This window comes from Meriones unguiculatus, chromosome 3 (assembly GCF_030254825.1).
Source record: "Meriones unguiculatus strain TT.TT164.6M chromosome 3, Bangor_MerUng_6.1, whole genome shotgun sequence".
NCBI lineage: Eukaryota > Metazoa > Chordata > Mammalia > Rodentia > Muridae > Meriones > Meriones unguiculatus.
The window spans coordinates 38,931,886-38,950,361 of NC_083351.1; the positions used below are offsets into that span (position 1 = coordinate 38,931,886).

An 18,476-nucleotide genomic window follows, 5' to 3' on the forward strand; every position below is an offset into this window, starting at 1 on the left:
TGAATACACATCTCTTGCCAAGTACATAATTTGCAGTTGTTGTTTTCCTTTGTATGGGCTGTCTCCTTGCTTTCTTGATAATGCCCTTAACCATGAAAATCTTAATTTTGATTTATCTCAGTTTTATCTTCTATTATTATTATTATTATTATTTGCTGCAGTTACAGTTTTGTTTTGGTGTCAAGTCTAAGAAATTATTGCCCGATCTGGGGTGGTGAAACCTTGTCTCTTGTTTTGTTTTTGTTTTGTGAGCACTTTCTCTGTAGCTTTAGCTCTTTTTTTGAGATCCAGACCTGGGACTCGTTGTCTTACTTTGTGTTCCACTGCTGTTACTTTGTATTCCGTTACTGTGGTAAAAGCAGCTTGTAGAGGAGAGGGCTTCTGAATGTCCAGGCGGGAGCTAAGGAGGGATGCAGAGGCAGGAGCCGAAGCAGAAGCCATGGGGAACACTGCTTTACTGGCTTGTCTTCAGGCTCACCTTTCTTATGCGTCCCAGGCCCAGCTGCCCAGGAACGGTACTGCCCACAGTGGCCCTCATACACCGATCAACAGTTTAAAAAAGAAAAAGCCATACAACCTGTCTACAGGCCAGTCAAGCGGAGGTAATTCCTCAGTTGAGGTTTCCCCTCCCAGGCTACCCTCTGTCAAGTTGACAAAAACTAAGAGAGCAACCTCTTGCAGTTAATTTGGGGGTTGTTGTGAGGAGGCGGTTCAGCTTCATTCTTCTGCTTGTACCCCAGTTTCTCAGCATCATGTTCTGAAGACTCGGTTCCCTCTTTACTGACTCACCCTAATACCTCTGTCAAACAGAGGGTAGCCACAGGTTAAGAACCCAGTTCAGACTTCCTGCGAGGGAGTCCAAGAGCCCTGGAGAGTGAATGTGCAAGCCCAGTTTACCCTGGCTTCCCCTGTTGCCCTGTGCCCAGGGTTCTTTTCTGTTGTTGTTTGCACTTTGATAACACTGCTCTAAACCTTTCATTGAGATTGCAAGACGACTGTGAATACACACTGATGACCACGGAGAGCACAATCGTGTCCGTATGGCATATGCTTTATTCATGGCTTCCGGTCAAAGTCTTGCTAATTTATGCATCCCACTCCTATCAGTTTAAAATAGGAATCTTTCTTCAGTTAAATATCCTAAGTGTTTCCTTATCAAATTACCACCACCATCAGCAGATGATGGTGTCTTTATATTTGCTTCTGATTGGAATTAGGTAGTTTCTGAGATGAGCCATCCACTTGAATGCTTTGTTTAAAACTTGTTTCCATCTCCCTTGCATATTAAGTGCTTATGATGTTCACACTGAAAGGCGTCTTGAGTATAGTTGGTGTTATGTCCAGAGACCTGTAAATATTTCTTCCTTTTTATTCTGTAGCCTTATTCCCAGGTATCTTTCCTAGCTCTAAATGGAAAAGTGCACATTCATTGGCTTCTTACTTTATCCTACTTTTAAGTGTGAAACCTGGAGATAACTGATGAGCTCAGAATGGATAAGTTAGTTCTTCCATGATTGTGATTCTGGTTTAAATGATGGTGATAAAGACAAGTTTGTTAACTTCAAAAGTGAAGTGATTAATTTGGATGATGGAATTAGCACTCAAAACAGACATGAAAAAAACACAGCATTTTCTCCCAATGGCAGTGAAGTGATTTTTATACTCCTGTTTAAGTTTTGTTGTTTTGTTGCTTTTAAAACAGTAAAATCCTAACCATTCTATTTTACCAATAAAGACTCAAGAGCCAGATGCTGGGGTGAAAACTTGCTAGCTCAGAGAGGCAGAGAAAGCACCCAGCTGATCTTCTTACTCAGCTCACATCTCAGAAGGAAAAAGCCAAAAGCCCCTTCTTCTCCACGCTGTCTTAAATACCCTCAACTCAAAGCCCCTCCTGTTTACTCCCTGTCAGCTGGTTTCTTGCTCCACTTTTTGACCTACGGTTAACTTCATTTAAGTCTCTGTACAGAAAACTCTTGGATTAAAGGTGTGTACTGGGGCTGAGCCACAGCATAACCACCTGTTTACAATAAACAGAAAGTTCTTGGATTAAAAGTGTGTGTTAGTGCTGAGCCACATCAAAGAAGAAACAGGCTTTTATGAACCACAGTCTTGGGGTTCACAATGGGATCAAATATTCTGAAACATTTGGTCTTTTGTATTTTAGTTTAAATATAAACATTTTAATTTTTAACATGTAAATTTATAATATAGTTATATATAATAGAACAACACATATATAATATATCAATATACTATATATTATATTAATATAATTATATCATAGTATATATGTTATACATAGTATATAATATAACATATAGTATATAAATAAATATATAAGCTATATAGTATATAGTATATCATATAGTATAATATATAATTTTATTATAAAATTGTAATTTCTTTCAGGTGTGACAGTACGTATTAATAATCTCAGCTCCTGGAAGGTGGGAACAGGAAAATCAATAGTTCTAGGCCAGCTTAGGGTACATTCTGAGACCTCATCTCAAAAAAAAATTCTCATGTGTCTGTGGTGTATTCAGCCATAATTGAGACATCTTTGTCACACCCTCTTCCCAAGGCTCAAGGAGCATTGTGTAAGAGAGGGTAGAAAGATTGTTCGAGTCAGAGGCTGCTACAGACTTGAGTGAAGCAGTGTCTTCTGGATATGGTTGGTCCATTGCACTTGTGGTCTCACATTAGCTGTAATTGTCTGCATAAGACCTGTACAAGATCAGTGCAGTCAGCATCCCAGGATAGAAAGGGGAGGGGCTCATGAGCCACCAGCCCTGACTGAGCACTGCTGACGTTGGTGGCTACTAGGAGAGGGGGAGTCAGTTTTCTTTAGAGGTTAACGGTTCCTGGGAAGTTAAACATGTGCCAGGGGATGGTCTCATGCCCATGTGTATATGGGCAGCACAAATTGAACCCAGTGGATTATTAATAAAAAAGAGAGAAAAAAGGAAAAAGGACATGAATTTGGGAGGAGGTAGAGGGTGGATCTAGAAGCTAGAGAGAAGAGTATGGGTGGGTAAATATGATCAAAATACATTGTATGCATGTATGAAATTCTCAGAGAATAAAGGTAGTATATTAAAGATGTAATTCTTACTTGGATTGCTTTTTTTCCCTTGCAGATGCGAATCTGGTTACACTGGACAGCACTGTGAAAAGACGGACTTTAGTATTCTCTATGTAGTACCAAGCAGGCAGAAGCTCACTCATGTTCTTATCGCAGCCATTATTGGAGCTGTACAGATTGCCATTATAGTAGCAATTGTCATGTGCATAACAAGGTGGGTAATAACTGAGAATGTCGATTTTGAACTAGACACTGGCAGTGGTAAATCAGAGGAAGACTTAAAGCATAATTCTTGTGCTAGGGGCCAATCCATCAGTCCTAATCCATCAGTCCCAGTTCTAATGTTTGGCTCAACTAGACAGAATTTCCACGTGGGTCTCACTTCTCCCTGTTCCACCTCTTTAGAGTATGTATAGGACTCACTCCCAGAGCTAGCGGACATATCTGAGTTAAAGGTAGAGGAGGTGTGAGAACAGTCCATGAAATCAGGGAGGCTAGGGGTTTTAGAACTGTGTACTGAGTCTGAAAATTCAGGGACAATGGTTGTAGCAGAGTTTCTGGAAGATTCATAGAAAAGCTATGTTACAGCACTTGAAGTCTTACAGAATTGTGCTGTGTTTTATGCTCTCAGAATACACGTTACCCATAGTAAGTGTGGTAGGAAAGAAAGCAGCCATCATCTTTAAAGACAACCTTTTCTGACTGTATCATTGACTTAGCATTACTTCCTATTAGTGGTAACTGAAAGACTTTAAAATGCTGTGTTAAAAATAAAGCACAGAGCCAGTGAGATGGTTTGTGGGTAAAGGCCTGTGCCACCAAGCCTGATGATCTGAGTTAGATCCCTGGCACCCCCATAGTGGAAGGAGAGAACCAACTCCCCAGAGTTGTCCTCTGCCCTACACACACACACACACACACACCATGCACTGAATAAATATATGGATTTATCATATGTTAAGAGATCTATTTGCAGAACTACTGACAATAAATGGATGCCTTTCAAATGGAATTTCAAAACAAAACAAAACAGAGTAGATTTGTCCTGCCTTTCCATCCCCTGTCTTTGCTTCTTCCTCACCTTTTTCTATCTCCTTTAAGGATTGGTTCTCATGTTCCAAAGCATTATATTTGTATTCTTCTGTTTTTGTTTTTGTTTTTCTGGCAGAGAGTCATAGCACATCAAACAGATAGTGACAAGCTAATTGGATGTATAGGCCATAGGCCTTCTATCCAGGGCCTGGAAAAAGACCTTCAAGTAGTTCTAGCACCCTGGAGCCAAAATGATAAATCTAGAAATGATGGAAAAATGTTCTCTGAGTAGCTGATACTTTTCATGAAGTTTAGGCACTAAAGTCAGCATGCTTTATTCCACAGAACAGATGAGCTGCCTTTAGGCAAGATTACTGAGCATAAAATTGGGCAGTAGATCAAAGTAGGGACATAACAGCATAACAAACAATGACAACAGGAAAAGAAAATGAGAAAAAAAACATTTAACAGCCTGGATGGCTGTGGCCGTTTAATACAGGCTCAGAGGTTAACTGCTTCGCCTGTGGTCATTCAGCTAGCAAAGGGAAGTGCCTGTGTTTGGATTCATTGCTGTTTGATTCTTTCTACTGAACCATCGAGAGACAGGGCCATGTGAGTTGTGCTGGGACTAGGTCAGTCAAATATGACTGTTGCATGGGGCAGGGACCAACCTTGATTTTGTTAGGGTTTAGAGTGTTTGAACCATACTGCACGTGATGTGCAGAACTGATTGGACTAGGGCAGCTGTGTGATAAGAGGGGATTTAGGGCATTAATAGAGGAAAGCACAGTGCGGTAGGGAGAGGAGCCGTTGCACTGCCCTGACATTTGTTCCACATTAGGGCCACATTTCCTGTAATATAAGAAACCCAGCCTTTCCCCGTTCCTGCCCCTGAGTGGCTTGCTGTCTTATATGTAGAATATTTTGTTTATGGGCCACACCATTGAATTTTTAAGGCACGCCTCTCCCATGTAGTCCATTAGAGAACAGCTGTTCATTCATGATGGCTCTTGCTTGTGAAGGATCTTCCTTTAAATGGATGTTCCTACTGCCCCACTTATCTGTGAGCCATATTTTTTCTTTTATGTTTTCAGACTCCTAGAATGACAGATTGGTAGGGACTTTGAACACGTGTGTGCCAAACTCTTTACTGTAGAGAAGAAAAAACCCTGTCCCCGGAACTTGGAGCTCCTCCCGGTCATGGTGGGTTAGTGGCAGTTAAAGCCGGGTGCTCTGCCTGTCAGCCTGCTCCCTCATTATGAAATGGATATGATCCCAGCCCTGTCTACATCAGACTATTTTTATAAGGATTATAAACGTTAGGATTAGAAACCGTTGTCATTAAGGCTTTTAAGTTAAGGCAAAGCAGTCCTCTTTAAAATGGAGTGAAAATGTGGAACATTAGAGCAAATACAGTGTCTTCCAACGATACTGTTTCCACTCAGGAATATTGAACTTGCACAGGTGGGTACTGCTAATAATAGTGGCTAATCCTGACCGGAGGATCCAAACTCCAAAGGACCAGAATTCATCTCAGCACCTGCACTCTGCATTAACACGCTCCCTTCCACAAGCTGAGTGTGCAGTCTGGTAGGTAGGGAGAGGGGCAGTTACACCGTCCTGACATTTGTTCCACACCATGGCCATATTTATCATAACCTAAGAGTAGAGTCTAGGAACCTCTCACCTGCAGGGTCACGGTTTCCGGTGTGGCTCTGTGGCATTCTGCAGCTGGCTCTACACCAGTTCCTTCGGAATCTTTTTCTTGAGAGGACTTGACTGCACCGTGCTTCTCAGCACTGTGCTTCTTGGTCTCCAGCTAAGCTTTTCTTGTAGTTTTGGTGCTGGGATAATGCTAAGGAAAAGTGCCCAGGTCAGCATCCTTTCCACCGTCACAGTGAGCAGTCACTGAACTGAGGAGTTAGCAGGCCAGAGAGGCAGGTGTCCCTCTCAGAAATGTCTCAGCAGTGTGGGCACTGCCTCTAGTCCACCGTGAGCTCCCTCCCGGCTGTCAGCAAAGAGCAACCCACCACTACGCTGCCCTCATTTTGCCCTGAACTGTCTCCTGTCTCCTCTTCTAACTGGGTGCAGTGCGAGAACTGTGTGTTACTTTAACATGCTTTAAATATCCTTAACAAAATTATTTTCTTTCTGCATTTTCATGTAACAGGAAATGCCCCAAGAACAACAGAGGACGTCGACAGAAGCAAAACCTAGGTCATTTTACTTCAGATACTTCATCCAGAATGGTTTGAGCCGCTGACTTTTATATGCACACTGACCATGTGATGTACATTTATTATGTCTTTTTTTAAAGAATGGAAATATTTATTTCAGAGGCCTTATTTTTGGACATTTTTAGTGTAGTACTGTTGGCTCGTATTTAGACTATTTAGCTACAACAGTTTTGGACTGTTCGGTAGTCTCTGTTTTATGTTTTTTAAACACAGAAATTGATTTCACGGAATTGTGCCACATGGTAATACCGAGACCCGCTCTTTACCCATGGAGTGTAATATTTTTGCAGAGACGGATGGACCCGCTTCCCAGGGTTGTGATGTTGTACTCCCTCCCCAGTGGCCACAGCAAACAACAAAGCATGAACTAAAGATGTTTACAGATTACTTTTCTTACAAAAAAAGAAAAAATCTAGAGGACACTGTGTTTAAATAGATATTTCAATGTTTCTGAGATTTAGTACCTGATTTTTTTAGACACCTGCCCCCGTTGCATGAGCTGCAAAGCTATGTGTGTGTTAGACGTAACAGATTTATAAGCTGTTCGGACTGGAATTGAGGATTTCTCTCTTTGGAGACATAAACAATTTGGAAAGGCACCTGGGAAAAGATCACTGAGCATAGATTTAGATATTGTCAAGAAGGCTGTTTAATAAGCAGATTGGAATAAAACCTACAGTATCAGTTAAATGACTTTAATACACATTTATTTTTCAAACATTGTATCTGTTTTAATATAAATATACAAATTGTATCAGTGTTTGTGAATACAATGCAGAAATAATTGTTAATCACTGGTGCTCTGAGAGTGAGCTTAAAAATGACCTAAGACCTCTAACTCAAATTTGTCCTGTAGTAGCTCAACAATTTGGAAAGGCACCTGGGAAAAGATCACTGAGCATAGATTTAGATATTGTCAAGAAGGCTGTTTAATAAGCAGATTGGAATAAAACCTACAGTATCAGTTAAATGACTTTAATACACATTTATTTTTCAAACATTGTATCTGTTTTAATATAAATATACAAATTGTATCAGTGTTTGTGAATACAATGCAGAAATAATTGTTAATCACTGGTGCTCTGAGAGTGAGCTTAAAAATGACCTAAGACCTCTAACTCAAATTTGTCCTGTAGTAGCTCTATTAATAGATTGTTGGTGTTTAAAGGTCTGAAATGTGAGTAGAATGTATTGAGGTGTTTAACGTGTAGTTTAGCCCGTCAAAATTATGCATGTAGAATTTAAATACTATGTTTAAACTTAAATATTAATTTTAATTATTTGATTTGGTAAAGCATGTTATAATATAATGTTTTCACTAAATGGTATGTTTTGTGTGTTTATTTATTGTATTCTTTGATATTGGTCTATTAGTACTGAAGATTGCAGTTCAAGAATTCTTCTTCCCTTAAACATTATAATTTGAAATGATCCAAAGAGAAAAACTTTGCTCAGTGTTTGCAGTTCCTTGGCTTGTGGGCTTAGTATGAGCAGCACAGAGGCTTTAGTGAACTTCTTCCGACAGCTTTCCCTGCCACCCACACAGTCCTATTTGAGGCCCTTAGTCAGTCAGCAAGCATGCTTGGAACCGCCCCGGTGCTTTGCAAGGGCTCGTGTTGCAGGGCAGTCACGTATGGGCATTTGTAGTTATAAATACTTGACCACTCTCCAGGTGCCGCTTTCAGCCTTGAAAGCAGCTTCGTCGCCTGCTACCAACCTGACTGCTGGCTTCACGTGTAGGGTTAATCCATTGCTATAGGACATCTTCTGCTGAGAAAGAAGTGAAATGGAGCACAACGGGTCTGCTTCAAACCCTGGTAAAAGCCACCAGAATCGATTGTCGAGTGTGACTGAAGATGAAGACCAAGATGCTGCTCTCACCATCGTGACCGTGCTGGACAAGGTGGCCAGTGTGGTGGACAGTGTGCAGGCCAGCCAGAGGAGAATAGAGGAGAGGCACCGGGAGATGGAAAACGCTATCAAGTCCGTCCAGATCGACCTGCTGAAGCTCTCACAGTCTCACGGCAACACAGGCCACATTGTCAACAAGCTGTTTGAGAAGACCCGGAAAGTCAGTGCACACATTAAAGACGTGAAGGCCCGGGTGGAGAAGCAACAGGTTCACGTAACGAAGGTTGCAACCAAGCAAGAAGAAATAATGAAGAAAAACAAATTCCGCGTGGTAATATTCCAGGTAAGCTTGCACGTGGGGTCAGCTTGGTGACTATAATCTTTCATCCGTTGTCCTCAGGCCACAGAGGTTTGCTCCGTCACATCTCTGCCGTGGTGTATGGTAATGTGGACCTCCCTGAGTCGTCGCTCCAGGAAAGAGCCATCTCTCGTTAACTGACGCTCTCATCCATTTCTCGAGCTTCTTACTGGTCATGTAATGCGAACTGTGGCTTGTGGCTCGGGCTATTTCTTGCCTTTGAAACCTAATACCATCAGGTTCTTTCAGCTTTTGAATCCTGTTAAGCACAGTGACCCAGTAGACTTTAGAATGTTGGAACCAAAAGGGTCCTAAGAAATGTCAAGTTTAAAAACTGTCTTTGCTGGGAAGGGCAGGGGATGCAGTTCAGTGGTAGAACACTCGCCCACGTGGCTGAGGCTAGAGCTTGATACACAACGTCCTCCTAAAAGAAAACAAGGAAACAGCACCCCTGCATGTTCATGGTGTTATTCTTGCCATAGGCAGCCTAGAAACCCAACCAGCAAAACAAAAACTACCCTGAATATAATTTGTCCATCATTTTCTTGTATTAATCACAATACGTAACGTTACCTGCTTCTAAGTGAATAATCTGCCATTTATTTATTTTAAACATTTTTTTCCTGGTTTTGTGAGACCATCTAGCCTGTAGTTCATGCTGATGTAATCCTCACCATGTAGTAGTTCAGGCTGTCCTCAAACTATGGAGGTCCTCCTCAAACTATGGAGGACCCCAGCCTCCCAAGAGCTAGGATTATAGATAAGAACCACAACTTCAATTTAAGTTTTATGTTTTAATAATTCAGAAATTCCTTGGATGATTCCTTACTCGAAAAGCCTCTTTTGTTTTTTTCTTTTTGCTGCATTCTTATAACTGCTCAATACTTTAAAAATTGGAATATACCTATGGCAAATGCATAATGTCTATAGTATATTTTTTTAAACTCTTATAAATTAAAATGGACAAGTTGAACTCTTTCCCCACATTAAGAAAGAATAGTGATAACTGGAACGTTTATAAAAGCAAAAAAGGTAAGAACAAAATTCTTAAATAGCTATTATTTAAATCCAGAGTGTGAAGGTTGGAGACGACAGCCCTTCTTATTCTGCTATCGGGAGAATTAGTTGGCACAACATTTTGAAAGGCATTTTTGATAGTGTGTATTATGAACTTTGAAAATCTCCAAACCTTCTGGCCTCCAAATTTCATGTCAGAGACTTTGTTCTAAACATAAAATCAGGCATGGGTGGGAATGTTCGTCAGTACATATGCACAGCTATATACTTTTAAAAGTGGAGGTCCGTGTGCATAGAACCTGGAAGAATAAAAACAAAACGAAAGGACACAGTTGGTGGAAACTTCAGGGCCCGTAGCCTTCACGGTCCTTGCGCATTAGTCAGTCCTGGAGCTCTCTCTCCAGTGGTCAAGTTACACTGGAATGGGCGAGTGGTATTTTTGGATCTGTTTTTAAGAGTACACAGGTTATTTAGGAAAAAATAGGAGGAGAGAGATGCGGTGCTTATTTCAAAGATAGAAGAGTGGCCCTGTGTCTTTAGAATTCCTTCCCCATCACCCTTTCCTTCCAGGCTCCCAGATTCCTTTCTCTAGGCTTAAAGATGTCACCGGACTTGAGGTATCAGTTCCAGTGTTGGTGCAGACAGTGGTGAGCTGGGCAGGGGACTGGAAAATGAATCCACTCACCCTCCGGGGCCTGGGCGCTCACCCTTTGCTCTCATGTGTTATGTCAGGAAGTGCACTTGGGGTCCCATGTGTCTGGGGACCTATATGTAAAGCGATGGACTGGGGTTCCCTCAGGATTCACAGAAGCTACAGCAAAGAAACAGAAAAATCCCAACTGGTAATGTAATTCTGCTCATGTAATTCTCTGTTTGTCTCTCTGCCCTGTAACCTACTAGTAGTTTCCCTCTGGGTTTTGTTCTTGTCGTATCATAAGGGAACTGAAAGATAATGATAAACCTCTTTTAAGATAGGATATCTTGAAGACTACATGATATTAAGTTATTCAAATTATGCACCAATTTGTCAGAAAAAAAAAAACAATTGCTATCTTTTATAAGCCTACAGGGAAATTTTGAAGTCTCATGTTGTGTACACTGGACTCAGATTTATGTACTTGTTATATGTTAGAATGTATATAGATGTGTATGACATTTACATGGTTATTTTTAGTAGTTAAAATTATCTATAATTCTCATAGTTATTTGAAGATTGTCCCTTCTAAATTTTATTTTTAAGCCGAGCTAAAGTATGTCTTCAATTCCATTTCAGGTTTTTTTTCCTAAGTTTTTCCTGGGCATATCTTTTGTTGATAATCTTTATTGGTATCCTATTTTCTATAGTTGCATATGTCTAAACTTTTACCAAATTCAGGATGTTGGTATTTAGAAATTGTCTGACATTCTCTTTGAACACTTGTTCACCCTAGTGGCTCCTCTCATTGTGCATGGCATGAGCATACCTTCTCGTAATTCCAGTGACTTGGTAACCACAAGTAAGATTTGAACATCCTCTAATGATAACTCCCAGATTTCTGGGTATCCAAAATGTCCCAATCTGTGTTAGTTTTATACCAATTCCCACTTAACTCTGACCCATAGTATTCGTTCTGTTACAAAAACGTCTCTTTAAACCAGGTGTGGTGGTACACACCTATAATAGTTTTACCACTTGTGAGGTCTAGAGGCAGGAGGATTGGGAATTTAGATACGATACATGGCAAGTTTGAGACATGCCTGAGCTATGTGAGACCCTGCCCCCAAAACAACAGAAAGCTAATTTTACCTGGACTTTCATACACAAATGTGACTGCAATCAGAAGCCAGCTCTAATTTACCCCTCCAGCCTTGCATTATTAACAGTGTGCTGCCCTTTACCTCACAGTAGCGCTGACGCAGAGGGGCTGTGATAGACTCCCCAGCAAGGCCCTTTTCCACCCTTGCCCTGTTGGCATTTGTGGGTAAGCCTGATTTTGCACTGTCTGCGTGTTTGAAGAGAAGGGTGTGTGCTTCCCATTTCCCTGTGTCTGATGCTTTCACTGAAGATTGTAGGGATCTTTGCCTACCAAGTAGTACTCTTTGGTTCTTTCCTGTCCTAATTATACCTTCTCAGGCACGCCCAGCCCACTCAGATGCTGAGGCTGCTCCCCACAGCAGGTGTCAGGAAGGGAGAGGAATAACTTTACTGCCTCTAACTGATTCATCACAGAGTCATGAGACACCCACTTCTGCCTCCTCTGTTGGGGAGAAGGAGGCTCATGAGCACGCTGATCCTGTAGCCAAAAATGTCACTTGAGTTAAGGAATTCCATTCTAAGGACGCCTTCTTGACTATCAGGCTGGTTATGTTTCAAAGTATGTGCAAACGTCCTCCTTGTGTATTTGTTGAATCTTTGTTGAGTGGAATCAACGTGGATCTCAAGTATCAATACTGTTTCATTTAGAAATTGTAACTTATGGCCCGGTTTTTAAAAATCTCATAATTCCTTAGGTCTTGCCTGTTGTGTTTTAGAATAATCTTTAAGTGGCACAGTGGGTTCCTTTTACCTGTGCCCTGAGCTGCCCTGTCTCTAACTGGCTCTCTTCTGACACCTTTGATAGAGCTGATTCTCTCTTAAGCTGCTTTGTCCTTATCCTTTAGGGTCCTGCTTCCTGGCTTTTTTACTAGATGGCATTTTCCATTTCTTTCTTTCTTTTCTTATGTACAGATTCAAAACCCATGATTTTGTAACAATGAATCCCCAAAAAAAAAACCAAAACCTAAATGTTTTTCTTTCCTTCCCTCCCTCCCTCTCTTTCTTCCTTTCTTTCTTTTTCCATCTTTTTTCCCCTCCCTTCCTCTTCCTCCTTCCCTCTTTGTCTTTCTCTTTCTTCTCTTCCTCTCTCTCCCTGCTTACCTCCCTCTCTTCTTCCCTTTCTTCTTTTAACAGGGTTTTACTGTGTAATCCAGGTTGGTACTGAACTTGTGATCCTCCTGCCTCATCTTCGTAAGAACTGGAGGTATAGGCATGGAATACCATGGAAGCAAAATAAAACTTTTTAAATAACTCATTTGATAGGAGACTTTGTTTGACCTGAAGTCATTCTGGGAATAATACATAATATCCATGGTAGATATTTCCAAAGTATATTTCATTCTGAATTTTGAGGTACCCTTTGCCTTTGAGGAGTTTTGAATGAAACACTACTCTGTCTTCTGATTTCTTGATTTTGCTGTGTGTGTGTGTGTGTGTGTGTGTGTGTGTGTGTGTGTGCAAGTGTGCAAGTGTGGACACAAGTGTGCTACAGCATGTATATGGAATCAAGAGGACAGTTTATGGGAACTGATTTTCTCTTTCCATTTGAACTCCAGTCATCAGGTTTGCTTGGCCCGTTTTCACCTTCTGAGCCCAAACTCTTCCGCTATGCCTTGCTTTTTATCATGCAGGTTCTGGGGGTTGAACTTAGGTTCCCATGTGTGACAAACTCTTCACCGACTGAGCTATCTCTCCAGTGCAAGCGTCTCCTGACCTTTAAGGCCATCCCTGCATTAATGGTTCTTGAGTACACATTTCCATCCCTCACCTTCTTCCTGAATCCTCATTGCTCAGCCTCTCTGCCTGCATACCCAGTGTGCAGTTCAAAGACCGTGTCTCTCCCTTCCCCTCCAGGTTCCTCCTCTTGCTTCTGTGCCTGACAGGTTCCTCCCTCTGTTGCTCTAGCAATGGGTCCTATGGATTCTGACCTTGAGAGCAGATCTGCACTTAGAAGACTTCTCACCCCTGCCCATGTCCACAAACCGCCTGGTCCACCTTCCCTTAGCTTAAACTCAGTGCTGTTCTGTCATCCTCCTCGCTCATCTTACCTTTGAGGCTTGCCCTCAGCAGAGTGACTCTTACACAGCATGAGTCAAATCATGTCACCGTTGTCTTCAAAACCTTGAGAAGTCTTCCTGACAGAATCATAACTACTGTCTTCACTATTCGCCACAGAACCCCTCTTGACCTGGCCTCCTTACCTCTACTTGGGGGGAGTTGGGGCATTGGAATTGATTCTTTAAAAAAGCTATCATTTGTAAAGCTAAAAATGAGGTAAAGGGGCATGGGAGAGAGAATCAGCCACATACACAAAGGTGTAGAATGTGGTTATCTGACATTGACACAGAGATATGACATTGCCATCTGCAAATTTGTTGGGACACATCCATAGCTATCCTGAGATTTACATCCAGGGAGCTATAGGGTGGACTTATCTTGTTAGAGGGTTCAAAATATTTTGTGTTTGAAGAACTTCAATACTGTGTGTCTTCATCTCTGGGCTGGGGAAGGGGGAGAGTAGGTTCAGGTCAAGAGCTTTCTAAGCATCCTGCAAGGTTCAGTTTTCCTCTGTGACCACTGATGGGCTCTCGGAAGTCTTCAGTGGGCTATAACCAGACTGTGCTATAGAAGCATTTCTCAGGAAATTCTCAGCTAATGGTCCGGAAGGGCAGGGATTGGAGGAGACTGATGGCCCACATTCAGACCTGAGGTGATGAGGAGCTGATTAAGACTTGAATAGAGGAGTGGGAAGCAGACTCAATGTTTTTCACTGTTATTGCTAGAACTTAGGGCCAAGTTGACTATGGGACAAGAGGGTGAGGATGTATCTGGGTGAGGGACAGGAACGGCAATGTCAGTGGACAGGATGACGATGGGCCTGAGGTTTGCGCCTCTAACTGAAATGTGCCTGTGCTATATCTACATGGAGAAATCTGTTATGTTTGCAGTGGAGAAATGAAGATACAGTATTGTGAGAGAAAGGCCAAGGAGAGAGAGAGACCCTGAGGAATACAGGCTGGAGACAAACAGCATGGAGATAGGTTGTAAGGTGTGGCTAGAAGTAAAGGCTGATGCCTGCCACACAGGAAACACTTACATGCCTTGTTTTTTTCTCCTTCAGGAGGATATTCGGTGCCCTTCATCCCTGTCTGTTGTTAAAGACAGGAGCCTGCCTGAGAGCCAGGAAGAGGTCGAGGAAGTCTTTGATCCCCCAATAGAGCTCTCATCGGATGAAGAATACTATGTTGAAGAAAGCAGATCTGCCAGGTTTAGAAAGTCAGGCAAGGAGCACATTGATCATATCAAGAAGGCGTTTTCCAAAGAAAACATGCAGAAGACACGGCAGAATCTTGACAAGAAAGTGAGTGGAATCAGAACTAGAATAGTCACGCCTGAGAGGAGAGAGAGGCTGAGGCAGTCAGGAGAGAGGCTGAGGCAGTCGGGAGAGAGGCTGAAGCAGTCAGGGGAAAGATTTAAGAAGTCGATTTCAAATGCTGCCCCCTCAAAGGAAGCTTTTAAGATGCGCAGCCTCAGGAAACCTAAGGATCCCAAGGTGGAAGGCCAGGAGGGAGACAGAGGGATGGGTGTGGACATCATCACAGGTAGCCTGGCGCTGGGGCCCATCCATGAGTTCCACCCTGATGAATTCAGTGAAACAGAAAAGGAGGTGGCCAAGGTAGGGTACATTCCCCAAGAAGGAGGGGACCCCCAGACTCCTGAGCCTTTGAAGGTGACGTTTAAACCCCAGGTGAGAGTAGAGGATGATGAGTCCCTCCTGTTGGACTTAAAGCAGTCCTCGTAGAGAGGAGTTAAGTGTGAGCATCAATCACTTTAAATCAGGTGGTCATAGTTTGAATAGTGTAGTCATTTATGTTCATGTCCAATAGAAAGGCAGTCGGTATAAAAGCTTCATTTCTTACCTTTAAAATCTTAAAGATTATAGAAATATATATATACAATTTTCTTATAATTTCCTTGGAAATTCTATTTTCCTGAGATTATACGACTCTGACAGAATTTTTTTTTTTTCTCTTATGTCAAGTCTTTTGGAGCAACTCTTGTCCAGTGAGAAAATAATTGTGTGGCTCAGGTCAGTTAGATGCTTGGTCTCTAGGAAGGACAAATCTGTGTCCATCATTCAGCAACAAACTGTCGGTTTGGGTCAGGATTAGCAAGTCCAGTCTCAAGAGGGAGCAGCTAGTGAGTACACTGTGCTACCCAGATGTTCACATCTGGATATTCATTAGTGAAGCAGTAGCCATATATCCCTTATGAAGCTCTTTTGTGAGGGGGGGAAATCCCGGAAGTTTTGGGCTTGAGCATTTAGCTGTGGCATTATAACTTTATTGCTAGTGAGATACTCGTCCAGTGATAGAAATTTGTTGGGGGCGGGGGAGGGTGCTTGCTGGCCCTGTACTTCTTGAAGGACTTGAGATCTGAGGGGTACATCACAGAGTGTGTGAGGACAAGGCACACATCCAGTGGATAAGCACGAACCACACTGGTCCCTCAAAACCAGAGCTGAACAGTTTCAGCTGTGAAGAAGCCGTTGGTCCGAGCAGTGAAGCCAGACTTGAGCAGAAGCTGAAGTTGTTCTGCACAAGTCTTTTCACAGAGTGAGGAGTGAAAAATAAATGCTTGGATGAGCACCTTTTCATTAAAAGCTGGAACCAACCCTTGGGTCTTTCGCCGCGAGCTAACATCGTCTCTGCTTGCCTTTAGATTTGGATGTGGGGTAGACAAGCACAGTTTTGGTGCACAGCGTGAGGCGGAAGTCAGGCTCAGTTGTCAAACGGCTTTTCTGAAGTTTGCCCTGATGTGGTGGGCATAGAAGTGACCTCCAGTACTCCTGTTTTTCTAGAGTGAACCCTTTAGGGCTAACATGTCCAGAACAGTGCCCATAAACATTTGTCACAGCCGCTTCGGAGGACCTCAGAGACAACTTAGCTCTCAGATTTAGATCTGTGCAGCCAAGAAGCAGCTACCACTGCTGAGGGCCGGTTACACTGATTCTGTGCACCAGCACACTGAAATCTTCCAGTCTCTTTCTTTTTTTTTTCTGAGATGGAAGCGATGGTAGAAATTTTGATTTTTTTTTTTCCACTCACGTTCAGTTTGCTTTTTAATAATCATGTAGTAGTTACACATATGCAGGCATGGGGTTGCGTGCCTGCTGCCCCAGCACTCACAAGCAGAGTTAAATAAGCATGGATTCTCTTCATCCGTATGGTTCGGCATCGTTTTCTTTTCACTCAGCCTTGAATACATGTTCATTTTGCTATCTTTTTGGTTTTTTTTAAGACAGGGTTTCTCTGTGCAGCCTTGGCTGTCCTGGAACTCGCTCTGCAGACCAGGCTGGCCTCGAACTCATAGAGATCTGCCTGCCTCTGCTTCTGGTGCTGGAATTAAAGGCCAGGTGCCACCACCACTCGGCATCTTGCTATTTTTTTATATTACAAACTAAAGCATGTGCAGCATTGAATAAAACTTTGAAAGAATAATTCCAAAAACATTTTTATAACAGCTTAGAAGGAGATTGTGTGTCCAAGAATAAATTTGAATGTAAAATGATGTTATTGCGAAATGTGAGGCCAGTGTTATGGTTGTAAATCTTTAAACCAGTGATGAATGGAAACAGCAATATGCAAATGAAGGATGATATAGTGAACCAAGGATAGGAGGAAGACAGAGAAGTTACAGATGTAGTAAATCGAGGGATAGGAGAAATAGAGAAATTACAGTTGTTTGTTTTCAGTTTGTTTCAGTTGGCCAACATATTTTTTCTGCAAATATCTAGGGCTTTTGTTTATTGACTCATTAATACTCAGCCTGGACATCTTACAAAGCATTGCTCCTGCAGCTGTGTTAGAGTCTGATGGAGGAGCAGTTAGGACCGGGTCAGCTTTCGTCTTGCTAGACTTTGTGTGACCCCAGAAACACTAAATGTCTCTTGTTGCTGGAGGCTCACCATAATCCTGTACTTCATTCTCACTGCCAGGATTTTCCCGCTGCCGTAAATATGTATCAGCGTCTTTCTGTGTTTAGGATATTCCTAAATTCCACACACATAATTTCTTGTACCTTCATCCTGCTTTCATGGTGCGAAGATAAAGGGCTGCAAAATTCACACATTCATTTAATATAAGTGATATTCTAGTCAGTGTTCATTATTTTGATGAACACTGGGGAAACACCAGGTTCCTTGCTCATTTGCAGTGCAGAATTACACATATCAACCTCTAAATAATGTACCCACACCCTTACTCCCTTCTCGTAACGAGACAGAGCAGAACAACAGCTGTAGCTACCAGGGGTGGGGAGCTGGTGTTGAAACTCTTCCAGGGTAGACGGGGAAATGCAGGCCCGTCTCCTGCCTGTGATGATCCAGGTGTCCTGAGGCTAGAGAATCGAACATTAGTGTGCATGGACGTTCCCCTTGCCAAGAGCAGACTTGTGTGTGTTCCCAAAAAGCAAGTTTTCATGAATGACAAGATATAAGCCAAATTAAAAATATAACCATTTTGACTTGACTCTTTGTCTTTTGTACACATTAAAGAAGTTGGTTTGGAACAGGCCTGGTCATCATGGTGATTTTTTTAAAAAGACTTATTTATGCATGTCTGTGTATGAGTGTATGCTTACGTGTGTGGAGGCCAGATGAGGTCATCAGGTATCCTCTATCATGTCACCTGGTCTTTGGAGGCAGGGTCTCTTCCTGCGAGTTCCAGCGATCTTTGTATCTCTGCTGTCTTTCACAGGGGAGCTGCTTTTGTGAGTGGGGATTTGAACTCTGATCCCCACAGTTATAGAGCAAGTACTCTTACCTGCTGAGCCATCTCTCAACCCCTCATTGTGGTTCTTAGCTGCTAAAGTCATGGGTCATGTTATGCAAACTGCTCCTCAGAACCATGTGAACTGCACTTTGGTTAAATAAAATCACTGTACCCCCTTTTCTTTTTCTCTTGGGACAGGTTTTCTGTAGCTTCTGGTTTTTGAAGTCTAGTAAGAAAATTGAGGTTTTGATCTTTAAATAAGGGGAAGGATCATCATGTTTCCATCCTCAGTTCTTCCTCTTTGAGGTGTGTTGTGGTCTATAGTGAAGGA

At 42.2% G+C, this 18,476-nt stretch overlaps 2 protein-coding genes across 3 annotated transcripts in view; both read left to right on the forward strand.

The window, feature by feature from the left end:
* Positions 1–7,679, forward strand: part of LOC110558928 (myb/SANT-like DNA-binding domain-containing protein 3) — a 129,255-nt gene extending 121,576 nt beyond the window's left edge. For both annotated transcript variants that reach the window (XM_021654111.2, XM_021654110.2), the window contains exons 9-10: positions 3,138–3,296; positions 6,285–7,679. In XM_021654111.2, the coding sequence (XP_021509786.1) occupies positions 3,138–3,296; positions 6,285–6,369 (244 nt within the window). In that variant the 3' untranslated portion in view covers positions 6,370–7,679. The remainder of the gene's footprint in view (positions 1–3,137; positions 3,297–6,284) is intronic.
* Positions 7,680–7,819: 140 nt separating this feature from the next.
* Positions 7,820–17,928, forward strand: Cavin4 (caveolae associated protein 4). Its single transcript, XM_021654115.2, has 2 exons — positions 7,820–8,545; positions 14,494–17,928. The coding sequence occupies exons 1-2, from the start codon at positions 8,138–8,140 to the stop codon at positions 15,172–15,174; spliced, it is 1,089 nt and encodes a 362-aa protein (XP_021509790.1). The 5' UTR covers positions 7,820–8,137; the 3' UTR covers positions 15,175–17,928.
* The last annotated feature ends 548 nt before the right edge of the window (positions 17,929–18,476 follow it).

Coding starts and splice junctions, on each gene's coding strand:
- Cavin4 (XM_021654115.2), top strand. CDS start 8,138: ATGGAGCACAACGGGTCTGCTTCAAACCCTGGTAAAAGCCACCAGAAT. Junction 8,546..14,493: donor TCCGCGTGGTAATATTCCAG/GTAAGCTTGCAC, acceptor TTTCTCCTTCAG/GAGGATATTCGGTGCCCTTC.